Source organism: Bombina bombina, chromosome 3 (genome assembly GCF_027579735.1).
Source record: "Bombina bombina isolate aBomBom1 chromosome 3, aBomBom1.pri, whole genome shotgun sequence".
NCBI lineage: Eukaryota > Metazoa > Chordata > Amphibia > Anura > Bombinatoridae > Bombina > Bombina bombina.
The window spans coordinates 1,055,108,352-1,055,133,753 of record NC_069501.1 but is presented as its reverse complement, the minus strand read 5'-3'; the positions used below and the strand labels follow the sequence as shown (position 1 = coordinate 1,055,133,753).

The window sequence follows — 25,402 nt, the reverse complement described above, 5'->3', positions numbered from 1 at the left end:
ATGTAGCTAAAACTAAAAATATGTTAAAGTGAATATATATATATATAAAACCTGAACTGTATGAAATCAGTTCTAGAACCAGTGATTGAATACTGAATAGCAGGACATCTAGATAAAACAAAATGTCTACCATATAATAAATGAAATTAAATACACATATATATAGTAATAAACACAGTGAGCAATATAGTGGTAACTGCAAATCAAAACAAACGTGGTGATAAAAAATATGCAATTCTCAAAGATATGAGAGAGTAATATAGTCACTGACGGCTAGATTTGGAGTTTTGTCGGTAACGAGCCGAAAAACTAACGCCCGCGTTTTACTGGCCGCACCATAAAAATAACTCTGGTATCGAGAGTCCACATAAAGGCTGCGTTAGGCTCCAAAAAAGGAGCGTAGAGCATTTTTAACGTAGCTTCAACTCTCGATACCAGAGTTGCTTACGGACGCGGCCAGCCTCAAAAACGTGCTCGTGCACGATTCCCCCATAGGAAACAATGGGGCTGTTTGAGCTGAAAAAAAACCTAACACCTGCAAAAAAGCCGCGTTCAGCTCCTAACGCAGCCCCATTGTTTGCTATGCGGTAACCCTTCCTACGTCTGCACTTAACACTCTAACATGTACCCCGAGTCTAAACACCCCTGACCTTACACTTATTAACCCCTAATCTGCCGCCCCCGCTATCGCTGACCCCTGCATATTATTATTAACCCCTAATCTGCCGCTCCGTAAACCGCTGCTACTTACATTATCCCTATGTACCCCTAATCTGCTGCCCTAACATCGCCGACCCCTATATTATATTTATTAACCCCTAATCTGCCCCCCACAACGTCGCCTCCACCTGCCTACACTTATTAACCCCTAATCTGCCGAGCGGACCTGAGCGCTACTATAATAAAGTTATTAACCCCTAATCCGCCTCACTAACCCTATCATAAATAGTATTAACCCCTAATCTGCCCTCCCTAACATCGCCGAAACCTAACTTCAATTATTAACCCCTAATCTGCCGACCGGAGCTCACCGCTATTCTAATAAATGGATTAACCCCTAAAGCTAAGTCTAACCCTAATACTAACACCCCCCTAAGTTAAATATAATTTAAATCTAACGAAATAAATTAACTCTTATTAAATAAATTATTCCTATTTAAAGATAAATACTTACCTGTAAAATAAATCCTAATATAGCTACAATATAAATTATATTTATATTATAGCTATTTTAGGATTAATATTTATTTTACAGGTAACTTTGTATTTATTTTAAGCAGGTACAATAGCTATTAAATAGTTAAGAACTATTTAATAGCTACCTAGTTAAAATAATTACAAAATTACCTGTAAAATAAATCCTAACCTAAGTTACAAATAAACCTAACACTAGACTATCAATAAATTAATTAAATAAACTACCTACAATTAACCTAACACTACACTATCAATAAATTAATTAAATACAATTGCTACAAATAAATACAATTAAATAAACTAGCTAAAGTACAAAAAAATAAAAATAACTAAGTTACAAAAAATAAAAAAATATTTACAAACATAAGAAAAATATTACAACAATTTTAAACTAATTACACCTACTCTAAGCCCCCTAATAAAATAACAAAGACCCCCCAAAATAAAAAAATGCCCTACCCTATTCTAAATTACTACAGTTCAAAGCTCTTTTACCTTACCAGCCCTGAACAGGGCCCTTTGCGGGGCATGCCCCAAAGAATTCAGCTCTTTTGCCTGTAAAAAAACCCATACAATACCCCCCCCCCCAACATTACAACCCACCACCCACATACCCCTAATCTAACCCAAACCCCCCTTAAATAAACCTAACACTAAGCCCCTGAAGATCTTCCTACCTTATCTTCACCCTGCCAGGTTCACCGATCCGTCCTGAAGAGCTCCTCCGATGTCCTGATCCAAGCCCAAGCGGGGGGCTGAAGAGGTCCATGATCCGACTGAAGTCTTCAGCCAAGCGGGAGCTGAAGAGGTCCATGATCCGGATGAAGTCTTCATCCAAGCGGGAGCTGAAGAGGTCCATGATCCGGATGAAGTCTTCTATCAACGGCATCTTCAATCTTCTTTCTTCCGGATCCATCTTGCAGACCTCCGACGCGGAACATCCTCTTCTCCCGACGCCTACTAGCCGAATGACGGTTCCTTTAAGGGACGTCATCCAAGATAGCGTCCCTCGAATTCCGATTGGCTGATAGGATTCTATCAGCCAATCGGAATTAAGGTAGGAATATTCTGATTGGCTGATGGAATCAGCCAATCAGAATCAAGTTCAATCCGATTGACTGATCCAATCAGCCAATCAGATTGAGCTCGCATTCTATTGGCTGTTCCGATCAGCCAATAGAATGCAAGCTCAATCTGAAACGACTCTAAATACCGGAGTTAGGAAGATCCCATTGAAAAGATAGGATACGCAATTGACGTAAGGGGATCTGCGGTATGGAAAAGTCGCGGCTGAAAAGTGAGCGTTAGACCCTATTTTGAGTGACTCTAAATACCGGCGGTAGCCTAAAACCAGCGTTAGGAGCCTCTAACGCTGGTTTTCACGGCTACCGCCAAACTCCAAATCTAGGTCTGAGAAAACCAGCAAGGTGTAAAAGTCACTGATGAATTCAGCAGAGTAAAAGGCAGCTTCTCTCCGGATCCGGTGGTGAGTAGGATAATCTAAAAGATGCAAACAAAGAAAGAGAGAGAGCGCCTAATAGAGTAGTATCGTCTGTGACTAGGCGAACATAAACAATAGCGGCATCAAAAGATGGGTACTCACAAGCGAGTTGGCACTCACAAGTAGTGCATACGAGCAGGCTGACCTTTATACAGCAGTCAGTACGCTGGGGGTTTGTTCTAGTAGAAGTGCCCCTCTGACAGGTATGCGGCTAGCCGTGGCTGCTGAGAATGCAGGCATCTCTTCTACAACACTGTGTGTCTGCGCTGATTAGATGTCTGTGATGCAGCTGTTCAGCTGAGCAAGTCAAATAACTCCCAAAGCTTACCACATATGGGGATTCAGGTATACACAGTTCGTATAATTTCTGAATGTTACCAAAATTAGAGATTTCTCTACATACAGCGTATGCAGTCTGTTGGTACAGCTTGATCCAGAAATGCAAATCTTAGGAACCTTAAGTGGTCCCTGTGGATTGGCACATGAAGGTAAGCATCCTTCAAGTCTATAGTCGTCATGAACTGTCCCCTTTGAACTAGGGGCAGAAAAGATCTGATTGTTTCCATTTTGAACGATGAAACACTCAGAAACTTGTTTAAACACTTTAGGTCCAGAATCGGGTGGAACATGCCCTCCTTCTTTGGAACCACAAAAAGGTTGGAATAGTACCCTAGACCCCTCTCTGCAAGGGGTACTGGTATGATAACCCAGAGAGAGGTGAGATCACTCACACACTCTAGAGATAATCTGCCCCCTACGTGATCCTGAGACCGGTCGGGAGCCGCCCCTTCATGCCGATTTCGTCTTAGCGGGCTTCTTGCTCTGCTTAGACTTGTTCCAAGATTGAGCAGGCTTCCAAGATCCCTTGAACTGGTCCACTTTTGCGGCGGGTTGTTGGTGCTGGGCCTTGTCTGCACGAAAGGGACGAAAAGTAGATCGTTAAGGCTTAGCCTTCTTATCCTGCGGTAGGAAAGCTCCCTTGCCTCCCGTAACCGTGGATATAATCGAATCCAATCCTGGACTGAACAGGATCTTTCCTTGAAAAGGCAAGGACAACAGCCTTGCCTTAGAAGTCATGTCCGCAGACCAAGATTTTAGCTACAGAGCCCTGTGTGCTAAAACAGAAAAACCTGACACCTTAGCATTTAGGCGAATAATTTGCATATTGGCATCACAGATTAAAGAATTGGCGATTTTCAGCGCCTTAATCTTCTCCTGTATCTTGTTGATGGATGTCTCCCCTCGACCATTTCACACAGGGATTCACACCAATATCTTGCAGCTCCAGCGACCGCCACAACGGCCGCTGCTGACTGAACAACAAACCCTGTGTGCTGAAACATCTTTCTCAACATGTTTTCAAGCTTTTTATCCATGGGCTCTTTAAAAGAAGAACTATCCTCGAGGGGAATAGTCGTCCGCTTCGTGAGCATAGAGATAGCCCCATCCACCTTAGGGATGGTCCCCCACAGCTCAAGCTGAGAGTCCGGAACGGGGAACAGTTTTTTAAAGGAAGAAGAAGGGGAAAAGGAAGAACCTAACTGCTCCCATTCGTTCTTAATAATATTAGCCATCTTAACAGGAACCGGGAAAGACTGAGGTACTACCCTGTCCTTGTATACATTGTCAAGCTTAGGAATCGCAGGTTCCTCCGGTATCTTAGGTTCCGGAACCTCCAGAGTAGCAAGCACCTGCCGTAGCAGAAAGGGCAAATGCTCCATCCTCTGCCGCCGGAGGTTTAGATGACACGGACTCCGACCCAGAAAGGGCTTCCTCCAAAGAGTCAGAGTGGGCCTTGTCCTCGTATAGAGCCTCTGGATCTCCCATCGGCGAGGACAAACCCTGGGCCAGGCCGCTATGATAAACCCTACGTTTGCGCTTAGCAGAATGAGGTAAGGCATGGATCACTTTCGAAACCGCCGATTCCAGTTGGTCCGCAAAGTCTGACAGCCAACGAATCTCTCCCAAAGGAGTAACGGTTGGACACTGGGGCGCTGCATGTGCAATCGGAGATGAATGTAGGGAAAGCACCTCCCGGGACGAAGAACCCTCAGAGGTGGACGGCTCAGAAGTACTAGACATCCATTTATCTTTAGATGTTGTAACTTTATCAAGGCATGTGGAACATAGTTGAGCAGGTTGATCCACCAGAACCTCCTCACAATAAACACAGGAATGAGACTTTATTAAGGAAGGAGACCCTTCTAACGCGTCAGAGTCCTCCATCGCTTGCGCGCTTGGTTAGACAAACTTTATTAAAAATGCACCTTTATACTTCCAATGGCCGGGGCACTCACCACCTCCTAGGACCCGGACAACAGAAACCGCTATGTCTCCTGCGCCACAGATCAACAGGAAGGACAGATAGCCACACCCAGTCGCATGGAATGCCTGGCAGGAGCGCTCCTGCACTAGGGAAAAATGGCCGCGCAAGTTTCCGCAAGTAACCTGAAAATTACACACATTGCCAAAGCCTCATCCCGCACATAGCGCAGCAATGACACAATAAACAATATCATGTATAAACCCCCCTGTTCAATAATCCCCCTTCCAGGAATATTAACCCTAGATTCTGTAAAGATAAAAGGCGCCACACTGTGACCCTGTCTTCTATGTTATCATTATTAATAAAAAATGAAATGATCTTACCAGAATCTACGCCGTGGAACAGGAAAATGGTCCTTCAAGTGTGACAGGTTACTAGCCTCGCTCCTGACATGGACTTGAGTGAAGAAAGCAGGCAGCCAAACTCGTCATCGCTGATTGCTTATGGAGCTGTTAATATGAGTCGGGATGGTTTCGCAGAAAGACTCTCCCTGCATCTCCGGACTTTAACTTTCGCCCAGGCTCTCACTGAGAGGCTGACAGGACTACTTAAAACTCCAGTCCCACTGCAAAGAGTACTACCCTCCATAAGAGACTACTCTGAAACTCCGGCACTCCTCTGCCACCCTTCTGTGACAACAGGCAAAAAATGACTGGGGGATGAGGGAAGTGGGGGTATTTAAGCCTATGGCTGGGGTGTCTTTGCCTCCTCCTGGTGGCCAGGTTCTTAATTCCCAATAGTAATGAATGAAGCCGTGGACTCTCCTCCCCTTTAGATAGAAATACATTTTTTGAGCCTCTCTTGCACGCAACTAATGTATTTTTCAACCCAAAAAGTGGCAAATGAATAAATAGAGACACAGTAAATAAAAGTCTAAAATTAAACAAAAGATTAAGGAAAATAGCAATCCAAAACTATAGGACCGACATTAAGTCAGCATTGTTCTTGTTCGTTTTTAATACATTTGTGCAAGAGTGATCCAGGAAATTGTAACTGCATTTTTATGGTAAAAATCACAGGCATCCATGAGCATGAAAAAAGCAAACATTTGAATTCTTAAACATGCCCATCTACAGCTATTAAAAATGCTTAATTATGGGCAAGATTATTCTTTAGCCATATTTGTTGATACTGAGCACCCACATGTCTTTGGTGACATTTGTAGGAATGTAAATTATAAACAAAATACATTATTTAAAACAAGGGTTGTCAAATGTATTTTATGTTTATGAACCACTGAGGATACAGAGGTATCAGTCACATATTTTTTAGGAGCCAGACATTGCTTTTATATACACTGTGTGCAGAATTATTAGGCAAATTAGTATTTTGACCACATCATCCTCTTTATGCATGTTGTCTTACTCCAAGCGGTATAGGCTCGAAAGCCTACTACAAATTAAGCATATTAGGTGATGTGCATCTCTGTAATGAGAAGGGGTGTGGTCTAATGACATCAACACCCTATATCAGGTGTGCATAATTATTAGGCAACTTCCTTTCCTTTGGCAAAATGGGTCAAAAGAAGGACTTGACAGGCTCAGAAAAGTCAAAAATAGTGAGATATCTTGCAGAGGGATGCAGCACTCTAAAAATTGCAAAGCTTCTGAAGCGTGATCATCGAACAATCAAGCGTTTCATTCAAAATAGTCAACAGGGTCGCAAGAAGCGTGTGGAAAAACCAAGGCGCAAAATAACTGCCCATGAACTGAGAAAAGTCAAGCGTGCAGCTGCCAAGATGCCACTTGCCACCAGTTTGGCCATATTTCAGAGCTGCAACATCACTGGAGTGCCCAAAAGCACAAGGTGTGCAATACTCAGAGACATGGCCAAGGTAAGAAAGGCTGAAAGACAACCACCACTGAACAAGACACACAAGCTGAAACGTCAAGACTGGGCCAAGAAATATCTCAAGACTGATTTTTCTAAGGTTTTATGGACTGATGAAATGAGAGTGAGTCTTTATGAGCCAGATGGATGGGCCCGTGGCTGGATTTGTAAAGGGTAGAGAGCTCCAGTCCGACTCAGACGCCAGCAAGGTGGAGGTGGAGTACTGGTTTGGGCTGGTATCATCAAAGATGAGCTTGTGGGGCCTTTTCGGGTTGAGGATAGAGTCAAGCTCAACTCCCAGTCCTACTGCCAGTTTCTGGAAGACACCTTCTTCAAGCAGTGGTACAGGAAGAAGTCTGCATCCTTCAAGAAAAACATGATTTTCATGCAGGACAATGCTCCATCACACGCGTCCAAGTACTCCACAGCGTGGCTGGCAAGAAAGGGTATAAAAGAAGAAAATCTAATGACATGGCCTCCTTGTTCACCTGATCTGAACCCCATTGAGAACCTGTGGTCCATCATCAAATGTGAGATTTACAAGGAGGGAAAACAGTACACCTCTCTGAACAGTATCTGGGAGGCTGTGGTTGCTGCTGCACGCAATGTTGACGGTGAACAGATCAAAACACTGACAGAATCCATGGATGGCAGGCTTTTGAGTGTCCTTGCAAAGAAAGGTGGCTATATTGGTCACTGATTTGTTTTTGTTTTGTTTTTGAATGTCAGAAATGTATATTTGTGAATGTTGAGATGTTATATTGGTTTCACTGGTAAAAATAAATAATTGAAATGGGTATATATTTGTTTTTTGTTAAGTTGCCTAATAATTATGCACAGTAATAGTCACCTGCACACACAGATATCCCCCGAAAATAGCTATAACAAAAAACAAACTAAAAACTACTTCCAAAACTATTCAGCTTTGATATTAATGAGTTTTTTTGGGTTCATTGAGAACATGGTTGTTGTTCAATAATAAAATTAATCCTCAAAAATACAACTTGCCTAATAATTCTGCACTCCCTGTAGTTTTATGTCACATAATCCAAAACGTAAGGAGCCAGAAGTAAAATTCTAGTAACTATGTTAAGCTATAGTTTAAAAATATATGTAATCTTAGTCTTTGTATTATTATTTTTAAAGGTAAATGTTTTTTTTTAATAAAGGTTTGAAGTAGTGGTGGATGCTGCCACAATAAAGCTTACATCTAAATCCAATCAGCCTTGCTTGTAACTTGCTCCGCCTACTAGGACCAAGTCCACTTCTGTGAATCTTGCACTTATTGAGGGTGGTGAGTTCAAAAAGGCATGTAGGCTTCAATCTTGCTGATTCTGCAATAGCTTAGCATTTGCAGATTTATTGGTGCTCTTACACCCATTCACTAAAAATACTAATATCACTCTGAATGACACAAATCCATTTTTTTCAGAAAAGGGGCAACTACCTACTTACGAACAATATTTGTGCTGGCAATGATTTTTGTTGTAAGACATAATTTTTACTTCACTAGACATTTCTTTAAAAATGAAGACAGTTTATTCTGAAGATAAAATAGATAAAATAAATTTAGGCTATTATCCCCCTCAATCCTAATCATATGTGCCACCTTCAAGCTGACGCCATGCTTCATAATTTCTGATCTAGAGGCACCATTTGTAATTCACTGATTATGCTCAGGAATAGTGAACAACATATCTTGAGTAAGTGGATTCCATTGTTCAAATGATAATTATCTAGAATTGTAATATAGAAAATGTATTTTTCTGTTTATGGATGTAGAGTAAGAAGCTACAGATTAAACTCTAAAAGAACATCTCTAATATTCTCTATGTGGGTTAAAGACTTATGGCTTTATTTATCAAGCAAATGATGCTTCGGAGGCCCTTCATTTAAGGCTTGCCTGAAATTAAAGTTAAGAAGCAGCGGTCGTAAGCAGTCTTAACCTCTCCACCATATAAAAGGTTGCGGATTGAAATCATCCGATCCGGATGATTGACACCCCCTGCTACTGGCCGCCAGCGATGTCCAGCGGACTTGATAAATCGAGCCCTTAGGGTCCAATCCTCAAAAACTTGCCAGCATGGAGAGAAATCCACAGCTTATTTCCTGAAGCAGTGTTTTCCACTCGGCTGATTTTACTGATCACCCGGCTAAAATTTTAGCCAATATTAAGCTAAAATTAGCCAGTATTAAAAATGTTCAATTTTTATTACACAAATTATAATTAAATACATGTATGTTAAATTAAGCAATGAAATTGTTCTTTGGATATCTGAAAATGATATCATATTAAAAAATATTACACTGCCCCCAAACGGCTACATCATGCAGGCTACTTTAAAATGCCACCCGGCTGGCAATATCTTCTGTGGAGCAATTATATTATATTCTAGTGTCTCTCTTTAACATAAAGAATATTAGTTAACTCCCCTTAATGAGATACACAGTTCCCAGGTTATAAACGGCCTTGTAATACTGACAGGGTATATCATAGAATTTCACCAGACCAGAGAGGTTTAGAGAATTGGGCATTTAGAATTTGTTTTTGTAAAGGTTATTAGGTCATATGGATTCATATAAATCAAGCTCCTTAATTAATATTCATGTCAGCTCAGATGGAGGTAACATGCTATGTTTATTGCCATAAAAAAATCATGAATAAAATAGGGCATGTATCAATTAAATATAATACAGCAATCAATTTTTTCACTAACATAGCAGTGTGAATCCTTACTATATCACAAAACTCATAAAGGCACATACTATTTTTTTGTAATGCTAGAAACCACCCTCAGCATCATCAAATACAAATTACTAACAGATAAACTACAAAGTGATCAAGAACTTAAAAAGCGCTAAAGGTAGGTCATTGTATACCATGTCCCCAAGGGAACATGTGGTCACTCATTCACTTACAGTGTCACATTGTTCAGTTTCTTACATCCGTTAAAGATTATTAACCAATATTTTATGTAATTTCTGAACTTTGTAATGTAAAATAAGATTACACCGAGAGATGCAATGGCATCATTACTTATGTGAGATACAGCCTACCAATGCACTTTAAATAGAATGCCAACACTTTACATGAATTATTGCACATTTAAAAAAAAAAAAAACACTTATGTACATATATATATAAGTTAATAAAATATGATAAAGTATTACTGTGTTTATTTAAATGGTGCATGTATCTATTTAGAATGTGTGCCATATGTGAAACATGAGTTTTGCATTGAACCAACAGTAACAGCAATGTGTAATATGTTGGTTGCTTATAAGGGCTAGTTTTATCAAGCGCAAGGAGAATTCTCCATGCAATTCTCCTATGGGTTCTAGTCCGCTATCCTTTACAGAAGCGCATCTGTGCAATCAAATTTATAAAAATAACAAAATTTTGTTTTTTACGTTTCTTCATAGGAGAGCTGAAGAGATGTAAAGCTAAATCTCTCTAGTCGGATTGGTATATGCGCCTTATTTATTATTGAAAATAAGCAACTATTCTCCATGTAAGTAATACATAAACCAATAGAAATATTTACACAGCCCCACTACTAGCTTTGCTAATGCTCCTCTTCAACAACTGTCATAGAAGAAAATAGATCTATATTTTCATTGGGTTTTTTTGTGCTTCTATTTTAGCACTTATTTTATTTATTATTTTTATGTCACAACAGATAACATTTTTGTGCTCTAGTAAATATTTTTTGTGCTACATTATATATAATTTTTGCACCCCAATACATAGTATTTTTGCATTCCAATATAATTTATTATTGGGCTACAATAAACATTATTATTGCACTTTAATATATTATTTTTGCACCTTGTAGAGTCTTTCTTTTGTAACATTGCTTCTACAACTGGTAGAGAATAGATTTCTAAAGCTGTTCTCCACAGTAGTTATAGAGAACTTTAATGCACGCATTTGCAGGGGAACTTTCAGTCTGCTATAGGAGAAAAGAAATGATAAATTTGTAACTAGTTGAATTAATGACTACTATAGGAAATACGACTAAGGATCTAATTTAAAGGGATACTAAACCCAATTTTTTTTTCATGATTCAGATAGAACAAGACATTTTAAGCAACTGTCTAATGTACTCCTATTATCAATTGTCTTTGTTCTCTTGCTATCTTTATTTGAAAAACAAGAATGTAAGCTTAGGACCCGGCCCATTTTTTGTTCAGCACCTGGGTTAGCCTTGCTGATTGGTGGCTAAATGTAGCCACCAATCAACAAGCGCTATCTAGGGCGCTGAAACAAAAATGGGAGGGCTCCTTTGTGTAGATTCCTGCTTCTTCAAATAATGATAGCAAGAGAATGAAGAAAAATTGATAATAGGAGAAAATTAGAAAGTTGCTTAAAATTGCCTGCTCTATCTGAATCATGAAAGAAAAAATTTGGGTTTAGTATCCCTTTAATTTTTGTTTGGAGAACATTGTCTCCAAGGAGAATGGGAACAGAGTAGGAGAATTTTACAGTCAAACTTGCACATTTTTGAATGATAAATGGGAGCATTATTTCTCATGTGCATTTTTAGTTGAAAATATAGGAGAATAGCAATGATAAATTGAGCCCTAAATATATGATATGAACAATTATGTAATGTTTTAGTAAAAAGGAGTCTATCATACGTGATATTTACATTTTCTTAAACCTATTTCCTAATATGTAATCAATTTAAAAGGCCATTTTCATCTGAGCTATATTTTCCTGGGCACTTTATCTCTGGTACCTGTCTGGCATCCTGTTCTTGGCTTAGCTTGCGCTGCAGTAATTGCCTCTGGCTCCTCTCATCCTGTAGGCTGTTTTCCAAGCTTAGTTTTTCTGCTCTCAAATTAACAATCTGATCCCTCTTTGCCTGAAATACAAAGCAAAAGAGTTCTGTTCAGCACTTACCTGGCAATGGTGCTTGAGATAACCTGTAACATGAAAGGCCTTTTAAAAGCGTTATATAAGGATGACTAACTGCTGAAGCCACTATTACGTCATCTAGAGGCAAAGCTATTCACACATTAGACAATCATTCAGTTTATCATCTTGGAAGTTGATGGCCATTAATAGCAAGAGATCATATTCTCTCTGTACTAATGTACATCTATTATTAGGTGTAGTTCCTGACATATTAGTGAGCCAAGTCACTGTGCAGCCTTTTCTGGTATGTGTGAAGATTCCCTAGGTCTCAATAAATATAAAACTAATTAGAAATCCACCTAAGTTCTGCATAGCCTCTAAATGTCAACCAAGGCTCAGTTTCTTTCTCATCACGTATGTGCTTCGCTTTTTGTACCTCCATGCTGTGGTTCAGGGCAGTTTTTTCTTGCCACCACTGGCCCATCCCTTCCTTGAACTTCAGGCTTAGGTCAGAGATTTTGATAGAAATATCAGCAGTTTCAAGGCGGCTTTTGTGAAGGTCAGAAATTGTGCGATCCCGTATGGAGGAGACTGTTGCTAGTTCCTCTCCAAGCAGCATCACCTTTTGCTGGCTTGATGCAAGTATATCCTGAGTACAGCGGAGCTTCTCACGCAGTGTATCCACCTGCAGCTACAGAGACAAAAAGCACAGCAAATATATGAGATGAAACACAATCTCTCTGTCTTTCTCTAAGATGCTCTCACACAGAATTCAAAATGGGCACGCACGCTTACCTTAACATAAGACAACTGGCTGGATGCCTGGTTCAGGCAGCAATTCAGACTGTCTATTTTATACCTCAAAATGTCCCAAAAAATAAATTACAATTCAATTTTTAGGTCTAATGAGTTTTGTTTTTTCCCTCCATATTGATTATTTTTATATATATATATATATATATATATATATATATATATATGTGTGTGTGTGTGTGTGTGAATAACAACTTACATAAATATATATGTTTATTATTGAAATTAATGTTTAAAAAGTGTTTTAACATTATATTGTATACCTTTTTTTTAGTCAGAAGAGAGAGGGAGGGAGGGAGAGGAGAGAGAGATTTTTTTAATAAATATATCAATTTAAAAAGAATAATTAAATGAGAGAGAGGAAAGACAGAGATTGATTTAATTTTTTATATATAAAAGGTATTTTTTTCTTAATGCTCCTTCGGATTTAGCTCACTTTAGCTTAGCACTTTGTGTTAGCATTTAAAAACCAGGACAGAGTTTTGTAGCACGCATGCCCTATAGAAGTGTATGAGATGAGGGAGTTAGCGCAGCCGCACTATCCAACCTCCAGATGTTAGCATGCCTGAGACTTTGCTCTAGCACAATGATTTTGCTTTCAACTTGTAATATGAGCACAAGAATCAGAGCGCTATTGATTTAACTTGAGCGGTGTTAGTGGTCAACAGCACTAATATTTTTGCGCTCCATTTGTAATCTAGGCCTTAGTAAGCCTTCCCTAGATAACTAATATATTAATATGCCCTTGTATCTATCTATGAAATGCTTAATGTAGTAAGGTAAAAACATTCTTCTTCTCATTAGAGGGTGTTTTTTTTTTTTTTTTCAAAGTTTGAACACACAACCAAGGCATGTGTGCACAGTATAACTGGTTTCAAAAGCATTAAATATTTAAATGTATAAAAGTAGGACTCTCTAATGAGACTTGTTTTAAAGTGGGCTTATGAAATTACACTCTTCACCTAAAGCATGATAATAAACCCTCCTTTCCTTTATTTATGTTTGTGAATAGCGCCCAGGTAGGTAATTTTCTCTCATCAGCAAAATGTATGTGAGTTTTGGCCTTGCAACTGCCCAATAGGATTATAATCATACATGCTTTATTTCTTATTATGTGTATCACAGAGAGGACCTTCATATGGTTCTACTTTGAGTGTGGAGAACATTAGGACAAATAGCTTAGTACCAAAGCTGCCCATATGAACACACAAGGGGGAAAAAGCATTACCTCTGCTCGGAAAAAGAAAGACTGATTACAAAACCTTCTTATCTGCTACTTGGGATAATACTAACACTTTAAATTAACACAACTTTATTTTATAAGTTGTACTGACAACAATAATTGTGTCCTTATAAAAAGTAAAAATTGCCAAGTTGATGTATTAATAAGGAAAACAAATTAATTTGCTTCTTGCTCACTAAAGAAAAGTTAATTGAGCATTTTAATTGTAACTTTGTACCTCAAATTTAAATGTTCAATAAGTAAAATAAAAGTTTAAGGGGCACTCTATTCAAAAAGTTTATCTGTTCTATCTAAAATAGAGCATTTCAATATGTATTACGGGGCTCTGGTTAAAATGTTACTCTGCAAACTACAACAAAGAAAATAGAGACACACTCAACATAGACAGAACAAAAAGCTGGAAAAACTTCCTTGCTAGTCCATGAGGCCAGTGCCACTAAGGATGCAGTCTTTTTTAGCACACTATGCCTTTCACAGAGAAAAAATATCCTGTAGCATATCAGTCTACCTTTCCTTCGATAAAGTGAGAGTACACAGCTGCATTCATTACTTTTGGGAATACAGAACCTGGCCACCAGGAGGAGGCAAAGACAACCCAGCCAAAGACTTAAATACCTCCCCCCCCCTTATCCCCCAGTCATTCTGCTGAAGGAAAAAGCAGCAGTAGAAGAAATAACAGGATGAAAAAGGTGCCAGAAGAAAAAACAACTTAAACTTAGGGCCGCCCACCGAAGAACACGGGTGGGAGCTGTGGACTCTCCCTGTATCAAAAGAAAGGAAATTATCTGGTAAGTCATAATTTATATTTTCCTTCTAAATACAGGGAGAGTCCACAGCTGCATTCATTACTTTTGGGAAAACAATACCCAAGCTATAGAGGACATTGAATGCTAACGGGTGGGTAACAAGAGAGGCGCACCCAATTTGAGGACACCACAGCCTGAAAAAAAAAAAAAACAATCACCCGAAACTGCTTCATCAGAAGCAAAAGGAACAAAAAAGGAAAAAAATGTTAGAAGGACCAAGTAACCGTCCCAACAATTATGACCATAAGAGCCCACGCCAGAAACCAGAGAAATCGCTGGTCCCAAAATGAGCCCAAAAACCTCTGAGGAGACTAGAGTCCCGCTGTCTACAAGATCAAATGAAGAATGCTCCTCCCCAAACACAACAAGCAGGACAACCAAGACTCTCAATACCTACACTTCCAATAGGAAGTTACCCAGAAGTAAGCAGAGTACACTAAAAAAGTCTGAAAGGACCTGGAGGTAAGATCCCAGAAAAAAAAGGAACACCAGAGGGAGAAGCTCAGAGGAGTACCCGAAGGAAAAATTCCATAGAGCAAAAACCGCAAAGGGAGCGAAGTACCAGACTGCAAGAGAGACTAGGACATGTAGAAAATACTTCCCATCAGAACAGGTCAAAGAATAGAAAATTCAGAACCCTCGCCTGCATCGATACCGATGCAAAAACCTAACAGGAAAGACTACGTTTCTGAAGCGGCAAAAAAGACTAGAACGGAACTGCCTGACCGTAGTCCGAATCAAAGCAAAAAGAAATGAACAGCAAGAGTCTATGAACCAAGGGAAACAGACCAGAAAACTGACATGTAGAATATGTTTAGGAGCCCCCATACCAGGGCAGAAGCGACGTATGATACAACCTGTAACCCCCCGACTATGAGGTAGCCAGGTTAACTCCCAGGCTAGAGGAACTAGCCGTTTCAACCAGAACCGGCTAACAAACCCTTCTTCCGGTACACCCTGAAAAAGGACAAAGGAGAACCTCAAGAAAATGTATAAAACAGGGGGAATCAACACCAATCCCACCAAGAAACAGGGTGGAGGAAGGTCGCCATCCCCAAGAAAATGAAGGAACAGCTACAAGCTGAGGAAAGGATTGAAACCCTTAAGAAATAACCCTCTCAAGGATCCAAAGGCGAAGATCTAGTCAAACTCCATAAGGAAGCACCCATTAGGAAGAAGACCAAACTAGGAAATGAAGTTGCGGCATAAGAAAGGCAATCAGATACCCTGACGCCTGCTCCTGACAGACTGAGTCAACCCAGAAGGGGTGACATAGTCAAGGAGGGCAAGGAAGTTAAGCATCCCAAGCCCTAAAAGGTCCATAGATCATCTTAAGAATCCCCTAAGGAAAAAGACTGGGACAGTCACAGAAGCCCAAAAAGCCTATACCGGATTCCCCAAAGGTTCAGCTTGAAAAACCTCTCCGGGAAACCAGAACAAGGTACACTCAGAAAAGGTGAGTCTCTCGACCTTCTGCCAAACTCTTACGCCTAGATTTAGAGTTTTGCGTTAGCCGTCAAAACCAGCGTTAGGGGGTCCTAACGCTGGTTTTGGCCTACCGCTAGTATTTAGAGTCTTGTAGGTAAGGGTCTAACGCTCACTTTCCAGCCGCAACTTTTCCATACCGCAGATCCCCTTACGTCAATTGCGTATCCTATCTTTTCAATGGGATCTTTCTAACGCCGGTATTTAGAGTCTTGGCTGAAGTGAGCGTTAGAACTCTAACGACAAGACTCCAGCCGCAGAAAAAAGTCAGGAGTTAAAGGATTACTTTCTGTTATAATTTTTAAGCTAAACAACTAACATATTAAAGTTAATAAACATTAATTAAAACCTACTGACCTATATTTTCTCCAAAACGAAGTTTCATAACAATCTAAAAGTTATATCTTTTATTCGCCGATGATGTCACGTTATCCTGCCCACTATTTTCAGCACTGCATGTTCAAAATACTTAAACCAATAACTTTGTGTTTAAAGCGCCATTTTGAAACCTAGGTATTGTAAGCGGATTGGTACAGAGCAAAGCATACCCACGGAGTGGGTTTGGAAAACAATTACATTTGCAGACAAGATTTCTGATATACGGTAGAGAAATGTTAATGAAATGCTATTGATAAAAAGCGTATTTGGGGTAGTTAGTTAGTAACAGGCATAGAAAATATTTACTTACAGTGTCCCTTTAAGAGCTTTATGGGCTAACGCCGGTTCATAAAGCTCTTAACTACTGTGCTCTAAAGTACACTAACACCCATAAACTACCTATGTACCCCTAAACCGAGGCCCCCCCCACATCGCCGCCACTCTATTAAAAAATTTTAAACCCTAATCTGCCGACCACACACCGCCGCAACCTACATTATCCCTATGTACCCCTAATCTGCTGCCCCTAACATCGCCGACACCTACATAATATTTATTAACCCCTAATCTGCCCCCACCAACGTCGCCGCTACCTACCTACACTTTTTAACCCCTAATCTGCCGACCGGACCTCGCCGCTACTCTAATAAATGTATTCACCCCTAAAGTCAAGTCTAACCCTAACACTAAAACCTCCCTAAGTTAAATATAATTTAAATCTAACGAAATAAAATAAATCTTATTAAATAAATGAATCCTATTTAAAGCTAAATACTTACCTGTAAAATAAACCCTAATATAGCTACAATATAAATAATAATTATATTGTAGCTATTTTAGGATTTATATTTATTTTACAGGCAACTTTGTATTTATTTTAACTATGTACAATAGCTATTAAATAGTTATTAACTATTTAATAGCTACCTAGTTAAAATAATTACAAAATTACCTGTAAAATAAATCCTAACCTAAGTTACAATTAAACCTAACACTACATTATCAATAAACTAATTAAATAAACTACCTACAATTATCTACAATTAAATCAACTAAACTAAATTACAAAAACAAACAAACACTAAATTACAAAAAATAAAAAAAGATTACATGAATTTTAAACTAATTACACCTACTCTAAGCCCCCTAAAAAAATAACAAAACCCCCCAAAATAAAAAAATGCCCTACCCTATTCTAAAATAAAAATGTAACAGCTCTTTTACCTTACCAGCCCTTAAAAGGGCCTTTTGCGGGGCATGCCCCAAAGAAAACAGCTCTTTTGCATTTAAATAAACATACAATATCCCCCCCCCCAACATTACAACCCACCACCCACATACCCCTAATCTAACCCAAACCCCCCTTAAAAAACCTAACACTAAGCCCCTGAAGATCTCCCTACCTTATCTTCACCCTGCCGGGTATCACCTATCCGTCCAGAAGAGGGTCCAAAGTCTTCATCCTATCCGGCAAGAAGAGGTCCAGAAGAGGTTCCGAAGTCTTCATCCTATCCGGCAAGAAGAGGGCATCCAGACCGGTAGACATCTTCATCCAGGTGGCATCATCTATCTTCTTCCATCCGGCGCGGAGCGGGACCATCTTGAAGCAGCCGACGCAGATCCATCCTCTTCTTCCGGTGACTCCCGACGAATGAAGGTTCCTTTAAGTGACGTCATCCAAGATGGCGTCCCTCGAATTCCGATTGGCTGATAGGATTCTATCAGCCAATCGGAATTAAGGTAGGAAAAATCTGATTGGCTGATTGAATCAGCCAATCAGATTCAAGTTCAATCCGATTGGCTGATCCAATCAGCCAATCAGATTGAGCTTGCATTCTATTGGCTGATCTTATTTAATTAATTTATTGATAGTGTAGTGTTAGGTTTAATTGTAACTTAGGTTAGGATTTATTTTACAGGTAATTTTGTAATTATTTTAACTAGGTAGCTATTAAATAGTTAATAACTATTTAATAGCTATTGTACATAGTTAAAATAAATACAAAGTTGCCTGTAAAATAAATATAAATCCTAAAATAGCTACAATATAATTATTATTTATATTGTAGCTATATTAGGGTTTATTTTACAGGTAAGTATTTAGTTTTAAATAAGATTAATTTATTTAATAAGATTTATTTTATTTCGGTAGATTTAAATTATATTTAACTTAGGGGGGTGTTAGTGTTAGACTTAGCTTTAGGGGTTAATACATTTATTAGAGTAGCGGTGAGGTCCGGTCGGCAGATTAGGGGTTAATACTTGAAGTTAGGTGTCGGCGATGTTAGGGAGGGCAGATTAGGGGTTAATAAAATGTATTATAGGGTTTTTGAGGCGGGGGTGAGGCGGTTTAGGGGTTAACACATTTATTATAGTGGCGGCGAGGTCCGGTCGGCAGATTAGGGGTTAAAAAGTGTAGGTAGGTAGCGGTGACGTGGGGGGGGGCAGATTAGGGGGTAATAAATATAATATAGGGGTCGTCGATGTTAGGGGCAGCAGATTAGGGGTACATAGGGATAATGTAGGTTGCGGCGGTGTACGGAGCGGCAGATTAGGGGTTAATAATAATATGCAGGGGGCAGCGAGAGCGGGGGCGGCAGATTAGGGGTTAATAAGTGTAAGGTTAGGGGTGTTTAGACTCGGGGTTCATGTTAGGGTGTTAGGTGCAGACTTAGGAAGTGTTTCCCCATAGGAAACAATGGGGCTGCGTTAGGAGCTGAACGCTGCTTTTTTGCAGGTGTTAGGTTTTTTTTCAGCTCAAACTGCCCCATTGTTTCCTATGGGGAAATCGTGCACGATCACGTTTTTGAAGCTGGCCGCGTCCGTAAGCAATGCTGGTATTGAGAGTTGCAGTGGCGGTAAATATGCCTGTACGCTCCCTTTTTGGAGCCTAGCGCAGCCCTTCTGAGAACTCTAAATACCAGCGTTGTTTAAAAGGTGCGGGGGGGGGGGGGGAAACATGCGTAGCTAACGCACCCCTTCTAACGCAAAACTCTAAATCTAGGCGTAAGAGACAGAAAGAAGGACCTGTTTCAGAAAATACCCAATTGGATAGCAACAGAAACCAAGTCCCCAGAGTATTAACCTCTGTTTTGGAAGGCTAGCTGACACCAGAAGCCCACAGCAGATCAGAAAGCAGGAGCTTTGCCTGGGTTCAAATCCACTGACCGATGATTCCCAAAAATAGAAGGAACCGTGAATACACTCTCCCACTCCATGGTAGAGATAAATCAAAAACACCCCTGAAGATCAAAGTAAGTATCTCAGAACAGGGAACGATCTACCGCATACTGGAGACCGGAGTGGACAATACAGAAAACAGGATGATATCTGAAAGATATAGAAGCAACACCGCCAAACCGAAAAATCGGAGAGAGAACCTCAAAGCAACCCTCAAGAGGAAGAGAAATAAACTCTGCCTAGAGAGTATAAAAAGGAACGAGAAACCCCTTATGGAACACCATAGCGAGTTAAGAATATAACCCCTGGAGAAGGAACCAGGAAAAGACTCCAAGAAAAAAGTCACCTGTCTCTCCCAATCTGAAAAGGGAAAGCCTAGCACCTGAAGAAAACTGCCACAGCAGAATTTAAACTCCAAAACACAGCTTTGCTAAGCATGGTATCAACTCGTAGGCCCTTCTCCAATATCGGACGCCCATTGAAGATAATTAACTAGGACCAGCCTAACATCTAGGATAGAAGGGCTTCCTCTGGATGAAAGGTACAAGGAAATAACATTTTGAGAAGAAGAAAGAAGAGACATAACTAGAACCCAAACAGGTCCAGCCTGTTATATAGGATACAACATATCTTGTTATGAATCTCAAAAGAACAGCGAGAACTAATACCCAACCAGTACCAGCCCAACATGTAGGATACAACATATCTGTTCAAGAGTCTCAAACGGAAAATTCTAACACTCTAGCAGAGCCAGAAAAGGGAGAATAATAAACAGAAAAACATATGAGCTCTAACGCTTATACATAGTCTCGGACATATCGGGGGAACATCACCCCGACCAGAAACATCCTTTGTTTTAGTATTTGTTCTGTTTCATGTTTTTTTTTTAATATATCTTCTACCGGAAGAGACATCAATCGCAACCATGAAGATCACTAGTACCAGAAAAACCCAGAGTAACAATCTCGAGCTCTAAAAATAAAATAAAATAAAACGTATCCTAACCGGATTATAAAAGAAATTAGGCAATACAAGTGATAGCCAAAGGGAAAGTGAAACCGACAGGTCCAGTCCGTCATGCAACATCATTCCTCAAGAGCTCTGAACTGGGAATCTGATACAAAAAAACAAAGAAAGAAAAAACTGAGATGATAAGGAATAAGATCACCATCCCTTCAGTCGTCTAAACAAGCTCGCTATCTGATTCAGAAGACTGAGATTCCGCTGACGGATCAGCCAACGTAGCCAAAACCTCTCTCAGAAGTACACGCAGACGAGCCATTCTAAATCTAAAAGCAAAGTTCACCTCCGTCGGAGTATCTGGGGGCTCCAAACCTGGAGGTAGCACCTCTGAAGCCTCAGAGGACACCGCTTTCCCAGAAGACTGATCGGATCCCATCGTCCTCTTACATGCCGGACCTTGGGTAGGAGCACACATATTAAGTCTTCTCTTGCACGTGGCTGGAAGATGTAAATGCGCTAAAGCCAGAGATATGGCCATGCAAAACCACACAGTAACCTCTGGTGGAAAGAGACCTCCTTCAGGAGAAGTGGTAACGGTATTCGGGACAACTGCCGGTGTAGGGACAGAAGATTCCAGGGAAAAAACCTCACGGGTTGCAGAATCCTCTGAGGTGGATGGCTTGGTGTTTTCTAACCTCTCAACATTGGAAGAGGAGAACACCCTATGGCGGCATACGGAATATAATTTAGAGGTGCTGGTTTACCCGGTCCTCCTCACAATATACACAAGTATCAAAAGCTGACTCAGAGGAACCCCCCTCTAACATATCAGAATCCTCCATAACTCGACTAAGTATCTTATGGTCAAAAACAACTGACACCATACACCCCCAATGGCTGGGGCACTTACCACCTCCTATGACCTAGACAGGTAGAAAAACAGATCCTCTCCGCAGACGCTCGGTATACGGAAATGGAAAAACACAAAAAAAAAAAAACGTAACCGCACCCGGTCACATGGTGCAACATGCAAGATCACTCCCGCTAAGGAAAAGCGTGCCAGTGTAATAAAACTGCGCAGCAAGAAACTTAACCTGTATGTTCCCGTAATAGCCTATGAGTCCCAACTTCTAAACGTCTCTTACACCAAAGCAGTCAGAATCACATAACTAACATGAATAAAGTCCCCACTGTTCAATAATCCCCCTCAGGAGATATTAACCCTTGATTCCATAAAGGTAAAGGAGTCCCACTGAGACCCTGTCTTCTTAGTTTACATTAACATGCAAGTAAAAATTGAAACAATCTTATGCCGTGGAACAGCAACACGATCCTTCAAGTTTGACAGATGGTAGCAGCGCTTCTGACATGGACTAGAGCACAAAAAGCAGGCAGCAAAACTCGTCAACGCTGATTGCTTATGGAGCTGTTAATATGAGTCGGGATTGTTTCGCAGAAAGACTCTCCCTGCATCTCCAGACACTAACCTTCATCAATGCTCTCACTGAGAGGCTGACAAGACTACAAAAAACTCCAGTCCCATCTCAAAGAGTACTACCCTCCATAAGGAACCACTTCATAATTCTTCCGACACTTCTCTGCCAACCTCCTGTGATGAAAAGCAAAGAATGACTGGAGGATGAGGGAAGTGGGGGAGGTATTTAAGCCTTTGGCTGGGGTGTCTTTGCCTCCTCCTGGTGGCCAGGTTCTGTATTCCCAAAAGTGATGAATGCAGCTGTGGACTCTCCCTGTATTTAGAAGGAAAAGTCTTCTGAGTTGGACTTTATCTATGTTTTAACCCCCTAATTAGAACATGTAAATTTTATAACGTAATTTTAACAGGAACTCCATTTGTTTGTTGTTGTTTTTTAATGTGTAGAAAAAGTTATTAAAATAGAAATGTGACTGACAATGCTCTTCCAAATGTCACATTGCTTTATTAAGACTTCCCTCGGTGTGCAACAAATAGAGTTTTCATATCATGTCAATAGTTATTAAACAGCAGTTGCAGGAGAGGGACAGACAATGAGAACAATTCTGAAATATCTAAGTAACATTGTATTGATATTGTGTAACAATTCTGACTTGCTGATCTGGCTTTATAACACAGCGTTTAGCTTTTTGTGGGATCCAGCAGCTATTTTATTGTCATTTAAAAAAGATGAAAAAAGATAAAGCAGCATGGAGTAGTGGTGCTACAAAGAAAAAGAAGAATGTTACAGTTAACTGTTTCACTACTTGCTGTTCTATTTCATCTGTCCTTTAGATGCTTTACTTATATCTTGTATAGTTTTCCTCAAACTGTGATATCAACATTATAGTCAATCAAAAGTCTAGAGCATATAAGCCCTAGAAAGGTGCCCTTGTGTAGAAGGAAGAGATTCTCTGGAAGGAAGAAAGGCAGCACTCTTGTTAAAACAGAATGTAGAAATGGATCCTGTAGGAACAGAAGAGAGGCGCCATATAGGACAATATTGTCTGTACAGAGAGACACACAGAGCAATGATAAAGCCCTAAGGGTGACTACTCACAAGAGCAGCGGCAGTGCCGAACACAGCAAATCGGGACCAACAGAGTTGCCTGATAGACTTGCACACACGCCACAGGGCCGGTCACGTGGTATCAATGCGCCAATCCAAACGGCAGGATCACTCGATGGAGAGACGATCACCAATAGGCCAGGTAGGTGTGTGTAGAAGCGTCTTGACACTCTCGATGGAGATTAGTCAGCTCACACAACAGACAAATTATGAATGGCAACAGAGCAAGCTTAATAAAAAGTGACTAGTTTATTTAAAAGTTCACTTAAAAACACAGCGACGCATTTAATAAAAAAATAGAGCAAGAGGTTTTTAATGTTATCTACAGCCTGATGAAACGGCATATTTTTTGCTGAGAAACGCGTTGCTGTGCTTTTAAGTGACTCTGTTGGTCCCGATTTGCTGTGTTCAGCACTCCGGTTGTGTCGCTATTCTTGTGAGAAGCCACCCTTAGGGGTTTATCATTGCTCTGTGTGTCTCTCTGTACAGACAATATTGTCCTATGTGGCGCCTCTCTTCTTCTGTTCCTACAGGATATAAACATTATACATATATGCATCCGAAACTTAGAATCTGGTTGTAGTTAAGAGCTCCTTGTCAAATCTTTTGTGGCAAATTTCTCAAAAACTATGAAACTCAAATAAACTCAAAATGTAATTCCCCGTTGTCAGGAATTCTGTTCCACCTTTACAGAAAGGCTGTAATCTCTCTATACCACCTTTACAAACTCAGGCCAACCCCTTACCCTATTTAAAGTTACTCTTGAGGCCAGCCAGGTGCTTAGTGATTAAGAAATCAACCTAACTGAGCTCCCTGCACATGTTTTGTGCTCCAGCTATTTCAAACCTTAGAAAGTTTATTCCTAAATCTTTAACCTGAATTTCTACAAGGAAACTGGATTGCTTTCTGCCTAGGCAGAACTTGCTACTTCTGCTCCGCTACTGCTGAAGTTTATCAAGTGATTTATTGACTCTACAACAGCGTGACCTGCTTGTCACAATTTGCAAGATTGATACTGTTACAATTCCCGGTAAGCTGTTTACCTCTAATTCAACTGCCAGTCTGCATTGCAAGTTTCAGCAAACACGGAGCTGCTCACAGCAAGACATTCCTAAGCAGTGACATCACTATTCCAGACGGCTCAGCTTACAAGCAGATTTCATATCAGCTGTTCTACCATTCTGTCTCAGCCTGTCTCACTGATTCACACACTCTGCTGCTACAGAACATTTTCCTGCTAATCTCTATATGCAGGTAGTGTGGTCTCAGTGGTTTCCTAAACATTTTGGCTGTACTTAGAATTATATTACCAGCATAAAATCTTCATTGCTATTTTTCCAGTGTGGAAATTTATACTTTATTATTTGCAAGTATAAACATAGTGAGAGATTCTTCACCTATTCACAGATTAATCCAAGTTTGTGAATTCAAAATAAACTCACTTTGTGCCCTAAAATTAACATTTATCCATATGTTAATTTACAGCTAAGTGATACAAAACCTATCATCCACAGTTGTGATCCATACAAAGGATTGAATTGATACCGTGAATTAATTCATTACACCCGTATAGGGCTAGATTACAAGTCGGGAGTCAGTCAAGTGCTGATGTGAGCACTGAAAACAAGGAAAGTAAAGAAAAAAGGGATGCATGCATGTTATAGAGCAAGGAAACAAAGTACTTTTCAGATTTTCATAAGAAAGACACTATAAAAGTTGTATTGAAAAGCATAATCATTGGATAAGCAAACCCAAGTTATTGGCTCACTGCAGAATAATACTGCACAATTTCACAACTATATATAGTATTTTTGTACTGTAAGGAGTACACCATTTTAAATCTGTATTCCTTAGAACACAACTAGAATTAGATATGCAGGAAAAAAAATATGGTATGAGCTTGAAGAAAAAAAAAAACTGGCATACATATGGTTATAAACATGCATGTAACAGAGATTTGTACATCATCATATGAAAAGTCATGCAACCATAACAAAGTAAATATTCATGACTGAAGGAATTGGGCCACTGCAGAAAGATATTGTACATTCTGTAATGGAGACTCAGATTATTAAAACAGACTGCAGAGATAATGTAAGAGAAAATTTCTCTCATAATTGATCATACTCTAGCAGCAAGGACATACATGTAATATTATTTGTATACATTGTGTATGTAAATTTAAGCAGCTGAGATATATAAAAAATGCCTACATAAGAATATGCAAATTATTAATTTACAGCAGATAAGCCTTATAGAATATATAAACTCCCGCCCTC

At 39.8% G+C, this 25,402-nt stretch overlaps 1 protein-coding gene across 1 annotated transcript in view; it reads right to left on the bottom strand.

The window, feature by feature from the left end:
- Positions 1-25,402, bottom strand: part of CALCOCO1 (calcium binding and coiled-coil domain 1) — a 133,256-nt gene that overhangs the window by 44,656 nt on the left and 63,198 nt on the right. The window contains exons 9-10 of the mRNA XM_053708292.1: positions 12,152-12,406; positions 11,597-11,722 (exon numbers count right to left, since the gene is read on the bottom strand). Coding sequence (XP_053564267.1) covers positions 11,597-11,722; positions 12,152-12,406 — 381 coding nt within the window. The remainder of the gene's footprint in view (positions 1-11,596; positions 11,723-12,151; positions 12,407-25,402) is intronic.